General features: G+C 35.7%; 2 protein-coding genes across 5 annotated transcripts in view; both read left to right on the forward strand.

The window, feature by feature from the left end:
• The window catches only part of LOC111376789 (K(+) efflux antiporter 3, chloroplastic-like), a 16,376-nt gene extending 4,474 nt beyond the window's left edge, over positions 1-11,902 (forward strand). The window contains exons 6-19 of the mRNA XM_022999792.1: positions 1,748-1,825; positions 7,171-7,239; positions 7,417-7,467; positions 8,032-8,145; positions 8,239-8,340; positions 8,424-8,558; positions 8,803-8,984; positions 9,077-9,212; positions 9,685-9,756; positions 9,835-9,927; positions 10,246-10,407; positions 10,769-10,858; positions 10,930-11,091; positions 11,317-11,902. Coding sequence (XP_022855560.1) covers positions 1,748-1,825; positions 7,171-7,239; positions 7,417-7,467; positions 8,032-8,145; positions 8,239-8,340; positions 8,424-8,558; positions 8,803-8,984; positions 9,077-9,212; positions 9,685-9,756; positions 9,835-9,927; positions 10,246-10,407; positions 10,769-10,858; positions 10,930-11,091; positions 11,317-11,556 — 1,686 coding nt within the window. The 3' untranslated portion in view covers positions 11,557-11,902. The remainder of the gene's footprint in view (positions 1-1,747; positions 1,826-7,170; positions 7,240-7,416; positions 7,468-8,031; positions 8,146-8,238; positions 8,341-8,423; positions 8,559-8,802; positions 8,985-9,076; positions 9,213-9,684; positions 9,757-9,834; positions 9,928-10,245; positions 10,408-10,768; positions 10,859-10,929; positions 11,092-11,316) is intronic.
• A 1,746-nt stretch (positions 11,903-13,648) lies between these two features.
• LOC111376790 (probable sphingolipid transporter spinster homolog 2) lies at positions 13,649-21,016 on the forward strand. Of its 4 annotated transcripts, none has more exons than XM_022999793.1 (16): positions 13,649-13,824; positions 14,407-14,538; positions 15,446-15,547; positions 16,144-16,248; positions 16,338-16,413; positions 16,847-16,921; positions 17,138-17,237; positions 17,313-17,372; positions 18,121-18,187; positions 18,319-18,434; positions 18,661-18,737; positions 18,883-18,996; positions 19,580-19,699; positions 20,040-20,168; positions 20,410-20,488; positions 20,689-21,016. In XM_022999793.1, the coding sequence occupies exons 1-16, from the start codon at positions 13,763-13,765 to the stop codon at positions 20,805-20,807; spliced, it is 1,533 nt and encodes a 510-aa protein (XP_022855561.1). In that variant the 5' UTR covers positions 13,649-13,762; the 3' UTR covers positions 20,808-21,016. The 4 variants fall into 4 exon arrangements, with proteins under 4 accessions (XP_022855561.1, XP_022855563.1, XP_022855562.1 ...); XM_022999795.1 differs by having other exon boundaries at positions 18,340-18,434; XM_022999794.1 differs by having other exon boundaries at positions 18,136-18,187.
• Positions 21,017-21,920: the final 904 nt, after the last annotated feature.

Raw genomic sequence — 21,920 nt, forward strand, 5'->3', positions numbered from 1 at the left:
CTCGGAAAATTTAAAAAAAAAAAAAAAAAAAAAAAAGTTCAAGACATGCACCATCAACCTTAAACTAAATAGTTTGCACTAGTGCCTATTGAAATTTGAGTAGAGATCAATCAATATATTTTATTTTATTTTTTTTAAAAATCGAGTAGAAAACAAATTTTTTATAAAGAATTTTTGAACCTATTCCATGTTGTAGGAAGCCATATTCATCACTCTGCAAATTCAAGTATTTATCTCGAATATCACAACTTTTAGAACACCTGCAACATAAGTAAATTGTCCTGATCTTATATTCAGAAATGAAAAATCAATCTTTTTCATTATTTCATTTTTTTCTTGAATTTCCAGGCAAATGGATGATCTCTTAGGACAAAATTTCTGTATTGTTTTAATCCAAGTGACCTTTGGGTGCTCCTTTGGAGGAATGGATTAGATAAAATATAGAATTGCGATTGAACTACTATTATTTAGAAATTTTCATCAAAACACAAAAAATTCTCAACATCATTACAGACTAGGTACTCTTCACTAGCATTTTTTAATCATTTTATTGCCAAGAAGATGATTAACATTTTTCATTCTCTTCCTTCGTCACGGTTGGTGGGAAGTGATATAGTCGCTGCTTTATTTGCATTGATACTTACGAGAATCTGAGATTATATGTTGTTTGGAATCCTAGGTTTGGTGAGTTTCACATTTGTGTTAAGAAGTTCATCTTTTGCAAATGAAATTGGTAGTTAACATCTTCATGATAATACAAGTCATCAATGAAAAATCAAGTCAAAGATTAAAGCTCTAAAGGGAACTCTGAAATTAGTAGCATTAACTTGCGCGATCCAAAAGGTCTTGTTTGGGATTGACTTTAGAGCTCAACTTCTAATTATTCGACAATCTTAGGTCTGTGGTAAAATTAAGAAAACGTGTTTATAGAACAATCTGTATCATCTAATTGCTTTTAACTTCCTCAATTATCTATCAACTTAAATATCAATTTAAACCCTATTAATTAAATTAATTCCTTCATGTCTTAGATATTTCAAAATAAGCATCCTTCCATCATTTAAATTATTTTAATATTTTTCTGCTAGATGGAGTATATTTTATTTTGTAATTTTAGAAATTTTGAGATTTAATATATATTATTTTTTTCCTCATTTTAAGTAAATTATGGTGAATACATTGTCTTAACATATTATTTGATCATATTTTATATTGTATTATTATAATAATACAATAATACATAAGTTTAAATAAATTTACAATAATAATAATAATACAAAATGATATTATTATAACCAATGTGCATATTAGTAATGGTATGAAGATTGAACAGCAACTTTTGTCTACCAAACGCTAAAATGCTGATTTTTGAAGTGTGACAACAATTTGGAAACGAAGTTCACTAAATATTTAACCAATTCTTCCTGCTGATTCTTTCTACAGCACATCAAGATCTGATTCTCTTAGAATCACAGCCCCAAGCCAAAATAAAACATTATGCTAGTTCGCTTTTGTTCTAGTTTTCTTCATGGATTTCTTTGGTATGGTAGTCTTTTATGATTACATATTTGAACTGTTATAATGTATAACGGATTGTGATTTTCCCAATCTGGCTGCATTCAAGGATTACAATTTATGCATTGGTATCGCACTTTTTTATTATTAAAATTCATTCATTTGTACATGGTGATTTGTGTTGCGCCGTAATCTTTCTATTTTATCTGCATGTTGCTTTTGAAAATTGCAGGTCAATATCAGAAGCATCGATGAGGCTGTAGTAATTGGCGCTGCTCTTTCGTTGTCTTCTTCAGCTTTTGTTCTTCAGGTATTTAGATTTAAACGACTTCTAAACTGTTCCTTGGTTGAAAATGGTATCTGCTACTAGAAGAGCAATCTGTTGGATTTTATGTGTAATATTAAAGAGATGAAAAAGATAATTAACACAAGAATTTACGTGATTCGGCGGTGTGCCCACATCCACGAGAGCGAAGCAGAGATTTCTTTATTCAGTAGTGAAAAATAGGGTTACAACATATTATTTATACTAACTCTAGCCTGGGCTCATATAAGACTTTAAGGCCCGTACAGAAAATACCCCTGTACCGTATCGTAGGGGCGTTGTCCCAGCACCCCAACCCATTCAGTATCCCTAACAACCAGACAGTGAATTAAACCCACGCAAGGTCGATGCCGTCGCTCCGCTCCGTTTCGTTCGATGCGCTCCGCTCCGCGCCGGCATCGGCCCATTTGATCCAGGACTTGTGCTTCACTCTATATGAGCCACATGCACAACAATCTCCACCTTGGCGAATATTCACCCCTTAGGAGAAAAAACATAACCTGGAAAAACCACACCATCTAGGACCAATGGGTTGGGACACGTCCTCTTTAACATCTAGAGATGTTAATCAAGTTCAAGCAGTGCTTGAACCTATCCATTGTGATTGGCTTTGTCATCATGTCTGTTGCATTCTCTGAGGTATGCACCTTCTCTAACAACAGCTCTCCTGAAGTAACCAATTCTCTTATCTTATGAAATCTCACATCAATGTGCTTGGTTCTTGCATGATAAATCTGATTCTTCGCAAGGAAGATGGCGCTGTGACCATCACAGTACAGCTTCATTCTATCTTGCTTGATTCCAAGTTCTCTGACAAGCCCTTTCAACCACAATAATTCCTTGGCTGCCTCAGTTGCCGCTATATACTCTGCTTCAGTTGTAGATAATGCCAGAAGTGACTGTACCATTGATCTCCAACATATGGGCCCACCTGCGAGTGTGAAAACAAAATCTGTATGGGACCTTCTGTCATCCAAGTCCCCTATATAATGTGCATCTACATATCTTTGAACTGAAATATCACCATGTTGTCTCTCAAACATGATCCCGCACTCCATTGTACCTTTCAAGTACCTGAAAATCCACTTTACAGCTCTCCAATGCTCTCTACCAAGATTAGTCATATACTTACTAATCACACTGACTGCATGTTCTAAATCTGGTCTGGTACACACCATTGCATACATCAAACATCCAACTGCGTTGGCATAAGGTATCTTTGACATCTCTGCAACTTCTTCTTCACTCTTTGGGCACTGATTATTAGACAATCTGAAGTGATTTGCAAGTGGTGTAGCAACTTATTTTGCATCTGACATGCTAAACCACTCTAACACTTTCTTTAAATAATTTTTCTGAGACACCCATAATTTTCTGGCTTTCCTATCTTTGTTGATCTCTATGCCAAGAATTTTCTTAGCCGGTCCCAAATCTTTCATATCAAACTTACTGCTCAACAAAGATTCAATGTTCTTAGTAGCAATTAGCATGTCGTCCACATACAACATCAAGAAAATATATGAGTTATCCTCAAGAACTCTGTAGTAAACGCAACAATCATACTCACAACGACTGTAGCCAATTTGAATCATATGAGAGTCGAACTTCTTGTACCATTGCCATGGAGACTGATTAAGCTCGTATAAAGACTTCTTCTGTTTACACACAAGATTCTCTGTTCCTGGTTCCAAAAACCCTTCTGGCTGTTCCACGAAAATCTGTTCCTCCAAATCACCATGAAGGAAAGTAGTCTTCACATCCAGTTGCTCTAACTCCAAATCAAAATTAGCCACCATTGCCAAAACTATCCTGATGGAGGTGTGTCTGACGACCAGGGAGAAAATTTCATCATAGTCTACTCCCTTCCTCTGTGAGTATCCCTTTGCTACTAATCGAGCCTTGTATCTTTCTCCTTCCTTTTCTGATATTGCTTCTTTCTTTCTGTACACGCACTTACACCCTATCTGTTTCTTCCCCTCTGGAAGCTCCACCAAATCCCAAGTATCATTTTTATGCAGTGACTCAATTTCCTCCGTCATAACCTCTATCCATATACCTTTCTCCTGACTACCAATGACATCCTGAAAAATTATAGGATCGCTATTGCTGGTAATGAGTGCATAAGAAATCGAATCCTCGAATCCATACTTTGATGGTGGCTTGATAGTGCGACATGGTCTATCTAAGGCAACACTATGATACTACTCCACCTCTGACCCAGAACTATCTACTCCCTAAGCATTAATTTTTGTGTTAACATTGTCTAGCTCTACTTGCACCACTTGGCTCTTACCTCTGCCCTCGTCTGAATTGAGCTTCTCTTTATCTATAGAAGTTTTAAGCATGAATGCTTCATCAAATACTGCATCCCTATTTATCACCATCTTCCTTGCCTCTGGATCCCAAAACTTGTATCCCTTTACACCTTTTACATAGCCTAGAAAAATGCATTTTCTTGATTTTGGATCAAGTTTAGATCGCTGATCACTAGATACATGCACATAAGCCGGACAATCAAATACTCTCAATTCAGAATAATCAACTTCATTACCTGTCCAAACTTCCTCTGCAACTTTCCCATTTAGTGATGCTTGTGGTAATCTGTTTATGACATAACATGCTATGTTCACTGCTTCTGCCCAAAAACTCTTCGAGAGCCCTGCATCAACCTCCAACATCTTGCCCGTTCTACAATTGTTCTGTTCATCCTTTCCGCACCATTCTGTTGCGGTGTCTTGCGAACTGTATAGTGTCGCTGAATACCATGCTCCTTACAAAATTTCAGAAACTGTAAATTTGTATACTTTATACCGTTATCTGTCATCAGATACTTAATTTTTCTACCCATTTGGTTCTCTACTTCTGCTTTCCATAATTTGAACTTGGCAAAAGTTTCAGACTTGTGCTTCATGAAATATACCCAAACTTTTCTAGAGAAGTCATCAATGAAAGTAATAAAATACTGAGATCCACCTTTGGACAACTCCCTCACTGGTCCCCAAACATCTGAGTGCACGTAATCAAGCATGCCCTCTGTCTTGTGCTTTCCCATCTTGAATTGTACTCTGGACTGTTTTCCAAGTACACAGAATTTGCAGAAATTTAGCTTGCATGATTTTACCCCCTTCAGCAAATTCCTCTTGTGAAGCTCAACAATGCCACGTTCTCCTATATGCCCCAGTCGCATATGTCATAGAAGAGTGTCATTTGACTCAGATTCTGCTTTAGCAACTCCACCTACAACTGTATCCCCGAGTAGTTTTAGATATTCCCTACTAATTTCTAACCCTGCCCCTTTCTTCACTGTTAGAGTCCCACACTCTGACTTATAAGAGTAACCATTTGTGTCTAAAGTGCCTAAAAAAATTATATTCTTTTTCAACTCAGGTACATACCTAACATTTTCCAAGGTCCTTATCACACCATCGAACATTTTAAAATTTATGTACCCCATTCCAATGACCTTACATGATGCATCATTACCCATCAGAACAGATCCAAAATAACCGAAACGATATGAATGAAACTAATCTCGGTGAGGGCACATGTGATATGAACATGCTGAATCAAGTACCCAACAGTCACCTAATTTTACAGAATTACCAGCAGAGACTGATAACATGTCTCCATCTCCAGAATCTGAGTCTCCTTCTGCAACACTAGCTGAGTTTGAGGCCCATCACCTTTCATTTCATCACTCTACTTCTTATGGGACAGTCTCTCTTAAAGTGGCTCATCTGATGGCATTTGTAATACTTGATGTTTTTCTTGTTTTGATTCCTAGATTTTGATCTTGTGTTCCCTCTAAAAGAAACACCCCTTTCCTTCCTTCTCCCACGATCCTGGTAGCCCTTTACGATCAACCCTTCACCCTGTGAAGTTTCACCAGTACGTAGCTTTCGCTGGTTGTAGGCTAACAGGGCTAATGTGACTTCCTCCAATTCGAGAGTCCTTTTACCCCATGTCAACGTGGTCACTAGATGGTCATACGAAGGAGGAAGTGAGCACAACAAAATCATTGCCTTGCCTTCATCATCAAACTTGATTTCAAGTCGCAATAGATCACTGATGATTTGATTGAACACATTGGTGTGTTGAATCAAATCCGTACCCTCCAACATCTTCAACCCGTACAGCCGCTGCTTCAGATGCAGCTTGTTCGTGAGAGATTTCGACATATAACGACTCTCCAATTTCTCCCAAACCTCCGCCGGAGACTTAACGTCCATGACGTGATACATGATTTCGTCCGCCAAACAAAGTCAAATTGTACCAACTGCTCGCGCCTCGAGCTCTTCCCAATTAGTATCTGACGTACCCTCTGATTTTTTCCCAGATAGTGCCTTCACCATCCCTTGCTGCGCCAACAAATCCTTCACCCTTAGCTGCCATAATCCAAAGTTCCTAGATCCGTCAAACTTCATCACATCGAATTTTGCAATCGAAGAACCCGCCATTTGAACCTGGCTCTGATACCAGTTGTTGGATTTTATTTGCAATATTAAAGAGATGAAAAAGATAATCAATACAAGAATTTACGTGGTTCCGCGGTGTGCCTACGTCCACAAGAGCGAAGCGGAGATTTCTTTATTCAGTAGTGAAAAATAGGGTTACAACATATTATTTATACTAACCCTAGCCTGAGCCCATATAAGACTTTAAAGTCCGTACAGAAAATACCTCTGTACCGTACCGCGGGGGCGTTACCCCTGCACCCCAACCCATTCAGCGTCCCTAACAATCAGACGGTGAATTAAACCCGCACAAGGCCGATGCTGTCGCTCCGCTCCGCGCCGACATCGGCCCATTTGATCTAGGACCTTCCACTTTATAAAAACCACATGCACAACACAATCTACTCATCACCGTGTATTATTCTGCAGCAGGCCATATCATCTATTCATTTTTCTATTTCTTTTAAGATTTGTAATTTTAAACTTGTCTGACGTGATGAATGTATTCAACATTGTGAGAACATATACTGCATTTTAGGCCGAAAGTGATATTAGTCAAATTGCACAATGAGAGTTGCAAGATTCCATGTTGACTGTTTTGAGAGGGAAATGAGGGCATATTTCCATCGACAGGTCTTTTGATTTAATTGATTCGTATAATCAAATGACAAAATATGCATGCTTCCTGATTCTGATTTGATGGTGTTCTCAACTGGATCTTTTTCTCGTTCTCGAGTTGATTGAATTTGCATCGAATGATATGACATGGTAATAGAAGTGTACGTCCATTGCTTGAGAATGGGCTGGTTGCATTATTCTTTTCTTTGTTTAAACTTCTTTAAGCTAATGTCAATTATTCTTACATGTAATTTATAGCTTCTCGCAGAAAAGGGAGAACTTCCAACTAGATTTGGTTCAGCAACCCTAGGGATACTTCTATTGCAGGTTCTATATTCGCTTTTTACAATTTTACACCTTAAACTGTTTTCTTTTTCTGGAAGTTCCCGAAATCTGTTTCTATTCCCGTCTGTTTTCCTGATTGGCTAGGGCTGGTCATGTACAGTGCATCAAAAAGTATCAAGTCAATAACCTTTTTGGGTCCCTACTGGTTGATATTTGCAGGACATAGCAGTTGTCCCTCTCCTTGTCATACTGCCAGTGTTGGAGAGCCAGGTATGTCAAGTGTTGAAAAGGTTGAATCTTGAAAAGAGTTTCTTCAAACTAACGTTTAGTTCTTTTTTCTTTTATATTGGGAGCATGGTTCTCTATCTCAGAATTAAGGGAAAGGGCAAGAGCAATCAGTATCTTTCTTTGAAGTAGGAAAAATTGTTTATTTATTGAAATCTCATTGCATTTGCCTTCTGGTTGACATCTCAACTCAAGTATGCTCAAAACTGTAGTTAATGTTCAACACTATCCAAGATACATGGATTAAGGGCCTGATCAAGGTTTGTAGTAACCGTGATGACTGAAATTAGGTCTTAGTATTATGGGAATCATATGGCAAGGATGTTCGGTATTTAAGCATGACAACCAATGAACTTTCAACCTTATTGATGGAATGCAGATATGTTTGTGCATTTTGCAGCAAGCTACTTGTGTCATCAGTGCATGGTGTCAACATGTTTCAACTGTTTGCGTTCTTATTTTGTTTACTGTTTGCTGATTTTAGTTCCACTTGCATAACACAACTGCACTGAACAGATAATTTACAGCTTTGAAATCTATCATCTGCAGAATTTGGTGGAAGAAAGCATCTGGCCAATGCTTGCCAAAGAAAGTTTAAAAGCTTTAGGTGGACTAGGTTTGCTTTCTCTGGGAGGAAAATACCTTCTGAGGCGAGTATTTGAGGTATGCACAAAAACATATAACTCGGGTGAAATAAAGATCCAGACTGAGCTTAGTTTTGTGATGTAGAAACTAAATTATATTTGTTGACACTAGGTTGTTGCAGACACAAGAAGTTCAGAAGCTTTTGTTGCCCTCTGCTTACTGACTGTAGCAGGGACATCACTTTTAACACAGAAGTTGGGCTTCAGTGACACGGTTGATATACTTCCTCAAATTTGAATTAAGGCAGATTGAAATCATTGGGTTGATATATTTCTGATTATGTCGTGGATTTACAGCTAGGAGCTTTTCTAGCTGGGGCTCTTTTGGCAGAAACAAACTTCCGTACACAGATTGAAGCTGATATAAGGCCATTCAGGGGATTACTTCTTGGGTTATTTTTTGTGACAACTGGGAGTTCTATTGACACTGAGGTATTAATGTACTCTGACATCATGCAGTATATACACACGCTGAGGTATTAATATATTCTGATATGGGTTCATAAAACATGGTAACTCACCATGTACACCGTAAAACTCGTTTCAAAATTGCTTAAACTGTTTGACTTTGTCATTGATTTTGTTAGTGAATGGTTCTTTGCATTGCTAATATTTTGTTAAGAGTTCAAGTTTTGGAAATCTATTTATCTTCTACATGTGCACTAATTCTATGCAGCTCCTTTTGCGAGAGTGGCCAAATGTATTTTCGCTGTTGGGTGGTTTGATTGCTATCAAGACACTAATTATAACAGCCATAGGTCCCCGAGTTGGATTAACTCTCCAAGAGAGTGTAAGGATAGGCTTGCTACTTTCCCAAGGAGGCGAATTTGGATTTGTAGTTTTTTCTTTAGCAAACAGGTGAGTCATGATCTACATTGCTTGAATATAATCTTCTTTGTCTAGTCATTAAGGTTTTCTTTTACAGTTAACTTTTTTTCTGTTCATTATAGGCTTGGGGTGCTGCCACTTGAACTGAATAAGCTTCTAATAATTGTTGTTGTCATGTCTATGGCACTTACACCCCTACTCAATGATCTTGGACGAAAGGCAGCTGATTATATTGGTGAGAAATTTGAAGATGACAATGTAAGTAGCTGTTACTGTACTGAGTCTCATTATACAACAGTTATAAGAAAGTTACTGTTCAATAGAGAAGGCGTTAATTGCTTTTGCCGGTGAACCTTTTATTGTTAACATCGGTGTCAAAGGGACTCATTGTCACCAATTATCATACCATGATGTTTACGCACAATTAGAAAGTCACATGTCAATCATCCTGATATGACAAAATCTTGATCCAAATCCCTTAGTGATAGTATGAAATATCGGTTTGTTTCTTGTATGATGACCCTTTCGAACAAAACTTGGAGAAAAGTTTGTATTACAGTTCTGAGGCAGCTGTCATGCTTCTCTACGTTAGACATTCTATTGACAAGAAGATATTTGAGACAGACAATTGGAATTCTCTGGTTATCGTATAATTTTTTTCTCTATCTACCAGATACTTGTAAAATCTCTTTCCTCTTGAGTTCTTAGACTGAAAAATATGCTGATGCAGAAAACTGCTGAGACAGTAAACTTTGATGCCAGTGAGCCAGTCGTTATTGTTGGGTTTGGGCAGAAGGGTCAGGTAAGCTACTCTCTCAGGTGCCTTTTTAGTTGAAACAATGTTATTAGTTGAATTAATTTAACCTTGCTCCTGTAAAAGGTGCTTGCCAATTTCTTGTCCACTCCATTGCTAGATGGTGACACTGGGGGATGGCCTTATGTTGCTTTTGATCTTGACACTTCCGTTGTGAAGGCAAGTGCTGCTAAAGTCCTAATAAAGTGGGAAATAGAATTCTCATTTTCCTAGTGAAGAGATCATAACTTGTATTCTCCTTCCTGTATGGATCATCTTTAGTTGTTGATTGGACATAGTTTTCTTCTCGTAATTGTTCATGAGTTGGTATCTATTTTTGCTACAGTGCCAAATCATGCCACACTCTTTTTCACAAACTTTCTACTTAGCATAGCTCTGATCAAAAGGAAAATATTGTCTAATATTTTTCTTTCTGGTCTTTGTTCTCAAAATAAGGGTTGTGGATTGCATAATGTTATTTTGTTGTCACCGTAACAGGCATCTAGAAAACTTGGTTTCCCTGTTCTTTATGGGGATGGCTCCCGTCCAGCAGTTTTGCAGTCTGCTGGCGTTAGTTCTCCAAAAGCTGTAATGGTCATGTATACAGGGAAAAAGAGGACAATTGAAGCTGTTCAGCGGATTCGGCTTGCCTACCCTTCGGTACATTTTTCACTTATCTCCAAGTACGCTGAATGCTAGTTATGAAATGGTGAAAAGAAGAAAATAAGAAAACAATAGTAGTGAAGGTGTGCAGACGCACAATGTACATTTTGGGCAGATATTTGTAATTCAAAACCCTCTTCTACATTTCTTAAAAGTGTAAAAAAGCTAGGTTCTTTTTCCACCTTGTGAAGCTCCAACTCTTCTTGAGCTAGTTGAGATTGTTATGCTGATGCCAAACATAGAGAAGTATGAACATTCAATTCAACTTATTATCCAAAGAAATGAAATTTGGATGAATTGAAAAGTCCGTATTCTTCACAGTGCTGATGCATGGATGAAACCTGTACTTACTGTTCAGGTTCCTATATATGCCCGTGCTCAGGACATGATGCATTTGTTAGATCTGAAGAAAGCAGGTGCAACGGATGCCATTCTTGAAAATGCTGAGGTACACTGAATTGATCCAAGGTAGATAACTTCCAATTTTAGCAGAGATTCTCATTATGTTTTATTTTGCAGACAAGTTTACAGCTTGGCTCCAAACTATTGAAAGGGCTTGGTGTTATGTCTGATGATGTAACATTTCTTAGTCAGCTAGTACGAGATTCGATGGAGTTACAAGCTCGAGATTCACTAGAGAAAACTGATGATCAAGATTCAAAAGTGATGAAGCCATTGCAGGTATAAATGCACAGCAATAGTTTACATCTATATTACGAGGGTTGGGATCCTTTGGCCTTTAAATGATAGCATAGAGAGTAACTGCAAATGATCTCAGAAGATTTTTATGGTTTTTAAGTATCTTCCACGCATTCACTTCGTTTTGTCCTTTTGTCACATATGTCAAAATAATCAACATCTAAGACCGACAAATTCTTGACATTTAAAGAAACAATGTTTTTGAAGGTGAGAGTTGCAGACTTAGTTGAGGCTCGTACACTAGTAAAGTCGGCCTCTTTAAAAGATGAAACCCTAAAGGTGGAAACGACAACGGAAAGCTGCATGTCAAAGTCGCAATCGGGAGTTGGCCAGTCATCTCATGATAGTGAGCTCAGTAATTTGGAGGATATAGAGGGCAGAGGTGTTTTTTACTGTGAGATAGATAGTAAAAATCATATTGGAGCTCACCTCGACAATATTGATTGAACAGATTCTGTAACTTTGAGTTACAATTGAGGAACCTCAAGTGCATGTTTAGCATGCCGTATTAAACCTATTGAATGGTACAGTGGACAAAACGTTAGTAGTTTCTATCTATAGTTGACTGATTCTGGTCCCTTGTTTATGGTGTGGAAGTGCTGTTTTGCCATTGGAGATGCTTAAGTTTTGCAGTTTAGAAACAGTAATATGGGAAGGGGCAAACAGAATTGGAAGCAGAAATTCAAGGATTTTATACAAAGTTTAATTTTTTGGGGGAACTCACTCTGCTGTATATAAACTTATTGTCAAAAGCAGATTGCTTTATTGAAGCAAATGTTCTTTTTTCAGCCTATTTTTTCCTTCATAACCAGTATTATTTTTTAATGTTTTCTTTTCTCTGCCATTTGATTTAGTTTTTTTTTTTTTTTTTTAATTATCAGACAAGAATCATAACCTTGGAAGGAGAAGCACTTGATCATACACCCCACAATAGCTTTCGTACATGATCATCCTAGAATCAGCTAGAGATCTGGGCTTAATCAATGGAAAACATACACTAGTTTTCATATTTCTATCACAGCTAGAACCCAAAAAAATGTTCAAAGAAAACTCATATAACTAGTAAAATTTCGAAGCGAGAGTTCTGATAAAATATATCACAGCCAAGTAAAAGTAAGAAAAGAAACACAGCCCGGTAGAAGTAAGAAAACAAAGTCACCTTCCCTGATATCATCAATGCTGTAAGCTTGCAGCGGAGAATTCCTCTAAAAAATTTATGTGATCCAATGTACACACGAGGGACGTGCTTTTTTTTCTGCCAATCTTTGCTAGTTAACTTATCAAATCATCATGAATTGTAGCAATATATTCTCTTAACATTTTATAAAACACGAATAATTTAAGTCGATAAAAAGTACTTTCAATTCATACATTCCTGTGAGATTCATCGCTTATAGTTCCTTAAATTTTACTCCCAAGCACACTAAAATTTCTCCTTAAATTTGAAATTTATCACCCCCCCCCCAAAAAAAAAAAAAAAAAAAAAAAAAAAATTAATTTTTATTTTTTTTTTTTTTTTGAAATTTTGAGAATCACCACACCCCCCCCCCAAAAAAAAAAAAAAAAAAAAAAAATTAATTTTTATTTTTTTTTTTTTTTTGAAATTTTGAGAATCACCACACTATCTCCTCAAAAAATTTTTTTTTTTTAATTTTTAATTTTTTTTTGAAACTTTGAGAATCACCACACCCCCTCCTCAAAAAAAAAAAAAAAAAAAAAAATTAATTTTTATTTTTTTTTTTTTTTTGAAATTTTGAGAATCACCACACCCCCCCCCCAAAAAAAAAAAAAGAGAAAAGAAAAAAATCCTCAAATAATTACGTTTTTTCATGAAAAAACATATTCAAGGATTGATGGGTTAATTACACTAATGGTCATCAAAGTTTTGAGTAATTACACTAATAGTCAATCAAGTTATTTTCTTACGGTTACAATCGTTTAGGTTTTTAATTGTTACACTAATGATCATTCAATAAAAATGTAAATTAAATTCATGTCAACATTTCACAAAATGAAATGATTTATTATGAGTAGCAAAATCATTGTTAAAAAACGTGGATTAGCCATACAGTTTTTAAGTCCAAAAATTGACTTTGTAAAGCTATATTATGTTTTTTCATTTGAATGTGATGAATACTCAATTCCTGACTCTTTGATTTTGTTGACTCGTTGTAATATACAATATCGTTTTGTAACAGATTGAAGCTTAATAGTGCTACATGATTTAATATAAATTAGATCGAGTCACTATTAATAGAACAACTAGAAATTTAAATGATCATTATGACTAAAAAATAATTTCAATGACCATTAATACAATTATTTGAAATACAAGAGTCATAAATATCTTTTTATTATTATTTTTTTTCCATATTTATATCAAAATTTACATAATGAATTATATAATATCACTTCTCACTCTAATATTTATCAATTTAAAACAAAATCAACTTTTTTATTCAATATTTTTTCCCCCACATCATTCTCTTATCCACAAGTAGTATAATCCAAAAATAAATTAAAAGTCAAACACATGCATAAAAGTATTATATCTCAAGTTCATGGGAGAACAACCTCGACTACGTTAACACCCATTTGACGATCCAAAATCGAACCCGAAACCTCCACCAGGGGCTGTGACTCAGAGAAAGGCATGGCTACAGATACACCTCAACCTCCATTAGCCGCTAACCCTTCTTGGTTCACTCCTAAAAGGTTACACTTTTGTACATGTAATGTTTATTTTTGTGCATAGAAGTGCTTATTATGTGGTGCTGTGGTGGGTTCTTGATTAATTCAAGAAAAAATTATGTTTGGTTTTGTTACAGAAATAGGCAAAAAGGTGAAGTCTTTACACTTTCCGGAGGAAATAATATTTAGAAAATAGTTAATTTTTTGGTGTGATTATTCACGCGAACTAAATGCAGATGGATTTAATAGGAAAACAAAAAATCTAGAGGGAAGATATTTTAGTAGGGCCTTCAGGAAATTGACTGTTTATGAGTTGGGTGATGGAACGAACATAATGATAATGGCTTTTGATTTTGAATTAATTGTAGATCAGGTGATGGAAGGGATAGAAAATATTAGGGTTTGATTTCCAATCAATTTTGAATTTTGTTGAAGTTCAGTTCACGCGTTATTGCTCAGCTCTCTAAATTTAGGGTGATGTGATTGAAGAATGGGAGTGCCTATCATGAGTTTTAATATTGAGTAATACTTGATAAATCTGACTGCTTCTATTAATTGCTTTTTAATATGTCTCTTAGTTTGATTCAATTTGTTTTTTTCTGGCAGGTTACTTGTAATGTTTTGTATTATTAACTTACTAAATTATGTGGATCGTGGGGCAATAGCAAGCAATGGTGTTAATGGGAGCCGCCAGACTTGCACAAAAGGTGGTACATGCTCATCTGGTAGTGGAATTCAGTAAGTTCAATTCCAACAATTGGTTAATATTTGAGTCTGTAATGCTACACTTTGTTCAACATAACGTTCACCTTTCTCTGACTTACACAAATCCCTAACCATTTTATATACTCTTTATCTTCACAGTGAAGCTGTTTATCCAGCGATCCCTTATTACCATATATGTCCCTTGTAACTGTTAATGGCAACAGATTATTGAAAGGAGTGACATGAGGGCTCCTAATCGTTTTACCCAGTGTCCTGTTCCCACTAGCCTGTGTTTACATTCAGACAGTGGAAAATGATTATGTCCCCTTGTTTGGTAAAGAAAGGAGGAAATGAAGAGAAAGGGGAACCTTAACTTTCCAAGCTCTTTTTATTCCCTCCCAAATAATTTGAAGGGGGTTGAAGGTGGTACAGAACTAAGAAGGTTAAACTATCATCATCTTCTTTTCATCTATCAAACTTCTCATCATGTTTACCACCTTTCTCACCCGACCAAACATATGCTATACCTTCAAGATTTGCATCACATAGCGAAAGTTACAACCTTCACCCCACCTCCCCACCCCCTCCTTCTCTAAAAGAAAAGAAATAAACCTAAACAAGAAAATGGGAAGAAAAGAAAGAAAAAACACATCAGTGGTGAAAAGGGAATTTGTATTTCTGTTAATTATTTACTGCAAAGCATCTTGAATATGCCATTATCACGTACTTACAAGTAAAGATGCCCTTCTAGTTGTTAAATCTATTGAAAATCAGCTCTACGGGTTTCTGCAATGCAGTGCCTGAATGCGTTTTATCCCATGCAACAGATCATATTTATGCACATCAATTATTCTCCAAAATCCTACACATTTAGGATAACTACCAAATAGATTATTCTGCATATATTCTGCCTTACTTTATCATCTCTAACTCTATGCAGGGGTGATTTTAACCTGAGTAATTTTGAGGATGGGATTTTATCATCTGCTTTCATGGTTGGACTCCTTGTATCCTCTCCAATTTTTGCATCTTTAGCCAAGAGGTAATTAATTTAGGCTGGCTACAACTTTTGCTCTCCCCATCACTTCCATGATATATATCTTGAATAGTATAAACTAGAACTGTCAAGAAGTTGAATGTAGAGATTAATCAAGATAATGTGTACACGGAAATGATCGTTTTGTTTTATGAAGAAAAACTCAAATGGCTATCAAGAAGTAGAAACCTTTCTGAGGTTGATATCTGTTCAGTTGATTGGCAAAATAATAGAAAATTACCATATCAAGTTATATTTCTTAACTTTTTCTCTAGTACTTATTGGTTGGATCAATATAGAATATGAACTCTGAAGTATCTATCTGTCCAGCAAAATATGTTTTTACCCTCCTGTGTCTGGCTATATAGCATTAGAAAGTATAATTAGGAAAAAATACGATGATATATCTTGTCTGTTTATTCCATTGCACTTCTATGTCCACAATACCTTGTTTCCAGAATTACACTTTTATCCTAATACTGGCATTGAAAGAAGAGAGAAGAATTTACTGATGTATCCTACTGTATTAAATTATTGATAGTTTGAGGCTGTTTTTTCTAATCTATATTTTGGTTCCTTTTTTGTCTACTTGAACTTGGCAGTGTCAATCCTTTTAGGCTAATTGGAGTTGGTTTGTCTGTCTGGACCTTTGCCACTGCAGGTTGTGGTTTTTCATTTAATTTTTGGTCCATCACAATTTTTCGCATGTAAGTAACGTTGTTTCAGCTACTTGGTATACCATTTATTGTTTACCTATTCAGAATTCTTTCTGTTCTTTGGATGTTTGTTTATTTAGGCTAGTGGGTGTTGGTGAGGCTTCTTTCATAAGTCTTGCAGCTCCATTCATCGATGATAATGCCCCAGTTGCACAGGTTTGTTGCTGGTACAGACTTATTTAGTACATGATATTTTTTACTAACTCTATCTGCTTTCTTTTCTCATCCTTTTTTTCTCCTTTTTTTTTTTATTGGTGCTGCTACACAATCTGTTATATGTGATTTTTTTCATCAATTTTATTACAAATCATGACACGTAGGTTGGTGCAACTCACAAATTGAAGTTCTAACCCATGAGTTGATTCCTTACATGACCATTTTCTTTTCATGTTATTACAATTTTGGGGTTATGAAATGAACGTGAGTATTTGAACAATAAATCTGGATATGGAGTAATGAGATACTCGTTTTCTATCCATACTGTCGGCCATTCACAATCTCCCTAATGCATTGACATTGGTTGTATCAAACTTATTGTTGCCTCTTATTCATTTCATTTTTTCATTTTATGTTCTCTTTCTTATGTCAGAAAACAGCATGGCTGGGTGCATTTTACATGTGTATACCGACTGGTATTGCAGTTGGCTATGTTTATGGTGGATTGGTATGTATATTCTTGACGACTGCTTTGGCTTTCCCTTGGCAACAGATTCTTTTACTCTTTCATTATGAGTAGTACGTTCTCAATTTATTTCTTTATTAACTTTGCTATGAGATAATATCTTATAACATTCTCCCTCTTGCCTTCATTTTCACGTGATTTTTGTTTTCTCCAATGTGCAAACCATTCTAAAATTATTCCTTCTCTCTTTGTTTACAGGTTGGTCAATTCAACTGGCGTATCGCATTCTGGGGGGAGGCAATTTTGATGCTCCCTTTTGCTATACTAGGCTTTGTGATGAAACCTTTGCAGTTGAAAGGTCCATATTAAATCATTGCCAATTTCTTGATAGTTGAGACCTTTCGAGTTATTTTTTAATAGTTTGCTCCTGCAGGTTTCTCTCCTGCTGGATCCAAAAAAGCATCAACATTGCAGGATGGCCCGGAAGATCAAGGTGCAAGATTTTACTGTTATCACGCATTAAGACTACGCGATAATATTTTTTACCAATCTTTACTGTTGAGTAATAATTGCAAAATCGGGCCTAATGCATAGGGTGGTAGGCTCTGATCTGGATACAAACCCTTCGACATTTATTTTTGATGCATCAATTATCCGATAATAATTTGTCTCTGAGCTGTTGTGGAGTGAATTATTTTAGAGAGCTTGTGAAGGATTCCTCTAAACGCACTAAAGAATGACTTTCCATGTTTGGAGAATTCTGATTGGTGAAGCTAGATCTGGAAAATTCACCCTCTCCATCCAAGTCACCAAATCCACCTGATATAGTTGGGATATGAGTTCACTCAATTCTCAATGGGTGACCAGAGACCCCCGATAAATTTATGGAGTCTGAATTTGTACCAATCCATCTACAACCAATTTAATTTTTGTGCAAACAATCCAATGAGCATCATCTAAAAAGGAGAGACCCAATAAATATCAGTCCTGGAAAAGGAAAAAAAAACCCTTCCCTACAATCCCCATAACCTCACTATCTCCATCGCCGTGCACCTTCTCATTACTATGCATCTGGAAGTTGCCCCTTCAGCCATCACCGTAAGCTGTGGAATTGGTTTGGGCATCTCTTTTGCTTCTTCTACTTCTTCCCTTTTTTCCCCCAATGGAAGTGTATTGTTTTGAAAAGCATATCTTGCGTGCTTCATAATTTGACCTAAAGACACTATCAATGAATGCAATAGTTTCAAATGTTGAAGATGGCGAACTGTCCACAAGCGAAGCAGCAGATCAAAATTCAAAACCTTTTGGGTGAGGAATTTTTTGAGCTTGTTGTAAGATATTAATACTGTACTTAATGAACATTTAGTTTGAATTTCATTCAAGTATATGTCTGCGATTTCATGAGTTCATTTCTTGAGCTTAAATTGATCTGTTATTAGTACTCCTTGTATCTTATTCAGGTTAACAGTTGCTTGGAATGCAAGTATTTTCACGAGATTTTGGGAAGATATGAAAATTCTTTTGCTGGATAAGGTTTATGTTGTTAATGTTCTTGGTATATTCTTTATCCTTCCAAAGCCAAAATCTTACACACTAGTCTCATCCTATGAATAATTTGGAGTGGTGATTCTATCTCTCTTCTACTTGTCTTTGTGCTTGGACGTTTGTAGCTAAAAAGTGACAAGCAACGATTACTGACTTGCTGTAAATAATTATAACCACTAAAATAAGCAAGTTGGTTTCCTAGCATTCAAATTCTTGATTTTTCTATACTATTGCAGGTTACATAGCATATAATTTTGTCATAGGTGCGTATTCCTATTGGGGACCCAAGGCCGGTTATAATATATATCACATGGTAAGCTTTTAGTGGCAAATTTATTATTTTTTAATATTATTATTTTTTTCATGTCATCATTATTTGACATGAAACACCTCTTTTCTTGTCACATAAAATTTATACTATATTATTTAACATTTGAAACTTGTTTTACTTTTACCAGAGTAATGCAGATATTATGTTTGGAGGTGTTACAGTAGTTTGTGGAATATTGGGAACACTAGCAGGTGGTTTTGTCCTTGATCTTATTACTTCCACAATATCTAATGCTTTTAAGGTGGGCCCGCTTGCAACTTACTTCTGCATAACATTTGGTTGAGAATCTTAGTACATATTTAGATTCCATTCTTTTGTTACTTTGAATTTACATAAAGCAAATGTTAATACACTAATGAACCTCTGCTAGAACAGTTTGTCTCCTCCAGCTAGATGATGATATAACCTAGAAACTTGATAAACAAAGAGGATAATAAGATACAGATGCTCGTTGCAAATGAATCTTGACTATTGAAGGCTGAAATTATACTGCCTAATTCTTTTGGTGACACTCAAGGGACTGATTTTTTTAGGTTTATTAGGACTGCAAACTAGAATATGTGAATTATTGCACACAGAATAATTTAATAACTGGAGAGTTTGCGATGAAGAATAGTTTCATCGAATATTAATATGGATTAGACACCTAATCTCGTGTCACTAAGAGCAACAACAACACGGAACGAAAATCGAACACAAGTAAAATATCTGCCTCTTCTGGACTGACCATCTCAAGATGCATCTAAGATCCAGTGTTCTCAATTTTTCTATTCACATGGTTCATTTAAGTTCACCCTAAATCTTACGCATTGTCTTTGATGCAGCTTCTATCATTTGCAACATTATTTGGAGCAATATTTTGCTTCACTTCCTTTTGCTTTAAGAGCCTATATGCTTTCTTGGCTCTTTTCTCAATAGGAGAGCTGCTGGTATTTGCCACTCAGGTAAATTTTCTATTGACTGAATCTTGTCAACGCCACATGTAGTCTATCAGTCTGATAATAGATAAATTGCCAGTATGTTATAAATTTGAGCTGTATTATTGTGCTAGTGAGGATAGAATACGAAGGTTTCATTTTTTTATTAATATGCAGCATAGGACAACGATTATTTTTCATATGTAGCTTGGATTTTAAGAGTAAAGTGAACTTGAAATTTGGTTCTTGGCATATCACTTTACTTCAAAAACCTGTTTATTTTCATGTACGTGAAGTCACTTTTCCTTTTTATCAATCACGTTGTCATTGACTACTGGTTAACACTAATGTCATATTGCCACTGCAGGCCCCTGTAAATTTTGTGTGCCTACATACTGTGAAGCCTAGTTTGAGACCATTATCTATGGCTATGTCAACTGTCTCAATTCACATTTTTGGTGATGTGCCTTCTTCTCCTCTTGTTGGGCTTATTCAGGTCTGCTTAGTTTCTGGAATTGATTATTAATAACCCCGTTCTTCCCCGATACAGTCACTATTATATCTTTCCTTGGGTATTTTTATGAAGGTTCTTATATTCCGTTAAATTGTTGTTGTATACCACTGATCAAAAGAAAACATAATAAGCTCTATAAAATAATTTTTCATATCTTGTCTCGAGTGAAATTACTTATCCCCATATTATATGATATTCTCCTGATCAAGATTGCTTTCTGCAGGATCGTATTAACAATTGGAGGGTATCCGCTCTTATTCTAACATCTATTCTGTTCCTGGCAGCTGGGATATGGTTTATAGGTAAAGAGGTTAACATTTACTTCCCTGAGTTTTGTCATATTACCACTCGTTTGTCACAAGGAAATTTAGTAAGAAGTGACAAGCCAACCTTTACTTTTCTGCTAATTTTCCATTTGATGGGATCATCTTATATATAAGCTTGAGCAAATTTGTTGATGACTAGAATTGAAGGTTTTTCGAACCCTTTTCCACTTTGGCAGGTGTGTTTCTTCACAGTGAAGACAAGTTTAACGATGACAGCAATCATCCAGTTCCTACAGTTGGTAAGTCGGACACAACTCCATTGCTTGAAGAGAAAAGAACGGAAGAGATGGCATGATTTTTTCTTGATACTCATTTGCTCGAAATTGTTAATATATGTTTATTACTCTTCTGGGAAGGAAAACAATGAAATGTTGTTGAAGCTAAATGCAATGCACATTGTTTCAGCTAACTTTCGGATCTTTGATGATCTATCATTGTAAAAATTCTTACATTTACTGTGAAACATCCTTCACTTTACAAGCAACTTCTACAGATTCAACTCCATTTCGTTGCATCTATTACTTATGTTTGGGTAAAATTATGATTACTGGAATCCGCAGAATGTGTGGATAATTAGTGCTTGTTTGATAAGAATTTTCATAATTAATTTTTTGACAGTTAAAGATAAAGTGGGCTGCCCGTGATAGAAGAATTCAAAAATAACAGCTGAAATAATGAAATAACGATCAAAAAATTGATTTTAATTGACTTAAAATCTGTACCAAACAAACACTTAGTTATGAATGTATAGTTAAAATTAATATTTAACTTTGATTTCAAATTATAGGTTGATTATACTTATAAGTAGATCAAACATTATTTTTATTTACACACTTCGTGAGGCCTATTACTCAAAAGCACTTAAAAAGTAATATCATTCCGTGAGGCCTATTACTCATAAAATGCTACTTTCCCGTAGAAGCTAGAACCCAATTGTTAAAGAATTATGTCTCATATTGGAGTTCCAAGCTTCCCATAGAAGTTTATGATGGTGCATCATCTCAATTGTTATCTGCAGTTGAAACTCTGGATTAACTGGTAGCTAAACCAAAGGGAGAAATGTTCGTCCAGATGTAACAAAAACATAGAAATTAGCTCGAAATCATGTATTTTTAGAAGAAAAGAGAAACAAATCCTGATTTGTTCTCCCTATCAATTATATTATCCAATGCACAAAATACACACATAAAATTGGAAGAACTCATTTCAATGTGAAACAATAGGAGTTGCATTTGCTGAATTCGTGCATCTCAAATACAAATATTTTGGTTTAATCTGGTAATTAAATACCAGTTTTGCTCCTTCCACAGGATAAGGCGACAAGGCTTTTGACAGGTGCTGCCAACGTGGCTCCTTTCCTCTCCTCTTTTTTTTTTTCACTTTTTTTTTTTTTTTTGTTGGGTGGGGG

The sequence above is a fragment of the Olea europaea genome, unplaced genomic scaffold (genome assembly GCF_002742605.1).
Source record: "Olea europaea var. sylvestris unplaced genomic scaffold, O_europaea_v1 scaffold1561, whole genome shotgun sequence".
NCBI classification, from domain to species: Eukaryota; Viridiplantae; Streptophyta; class Magnoliopsida; order Lamiales; family Oleaceae; genus Olea; species Olea europaea.

Coding starts and splice junctions, on each gene's coding strand:
- LOC111376790 (XM_022999793.1), top strand. CDS start 13,763: ATGGCTACAGATACACCTCAACCTCCATTAGCCGCTAACCCTTCTTGG. Junction 18,188..18,318: donor CAAAATTCAAAACCTTTTGG/GTGAGGAATTTT, acceptor ATCTGTTATTAG/TACTCCTTGTATCTTATTCA. Junction 20,489..20,688: donor AGCTGGGATATGGTTTATAG/GTAAAGAGGTTA, acceptor CCACTTTGGCAG/GTGTGTTTCTTCACAGTGAA.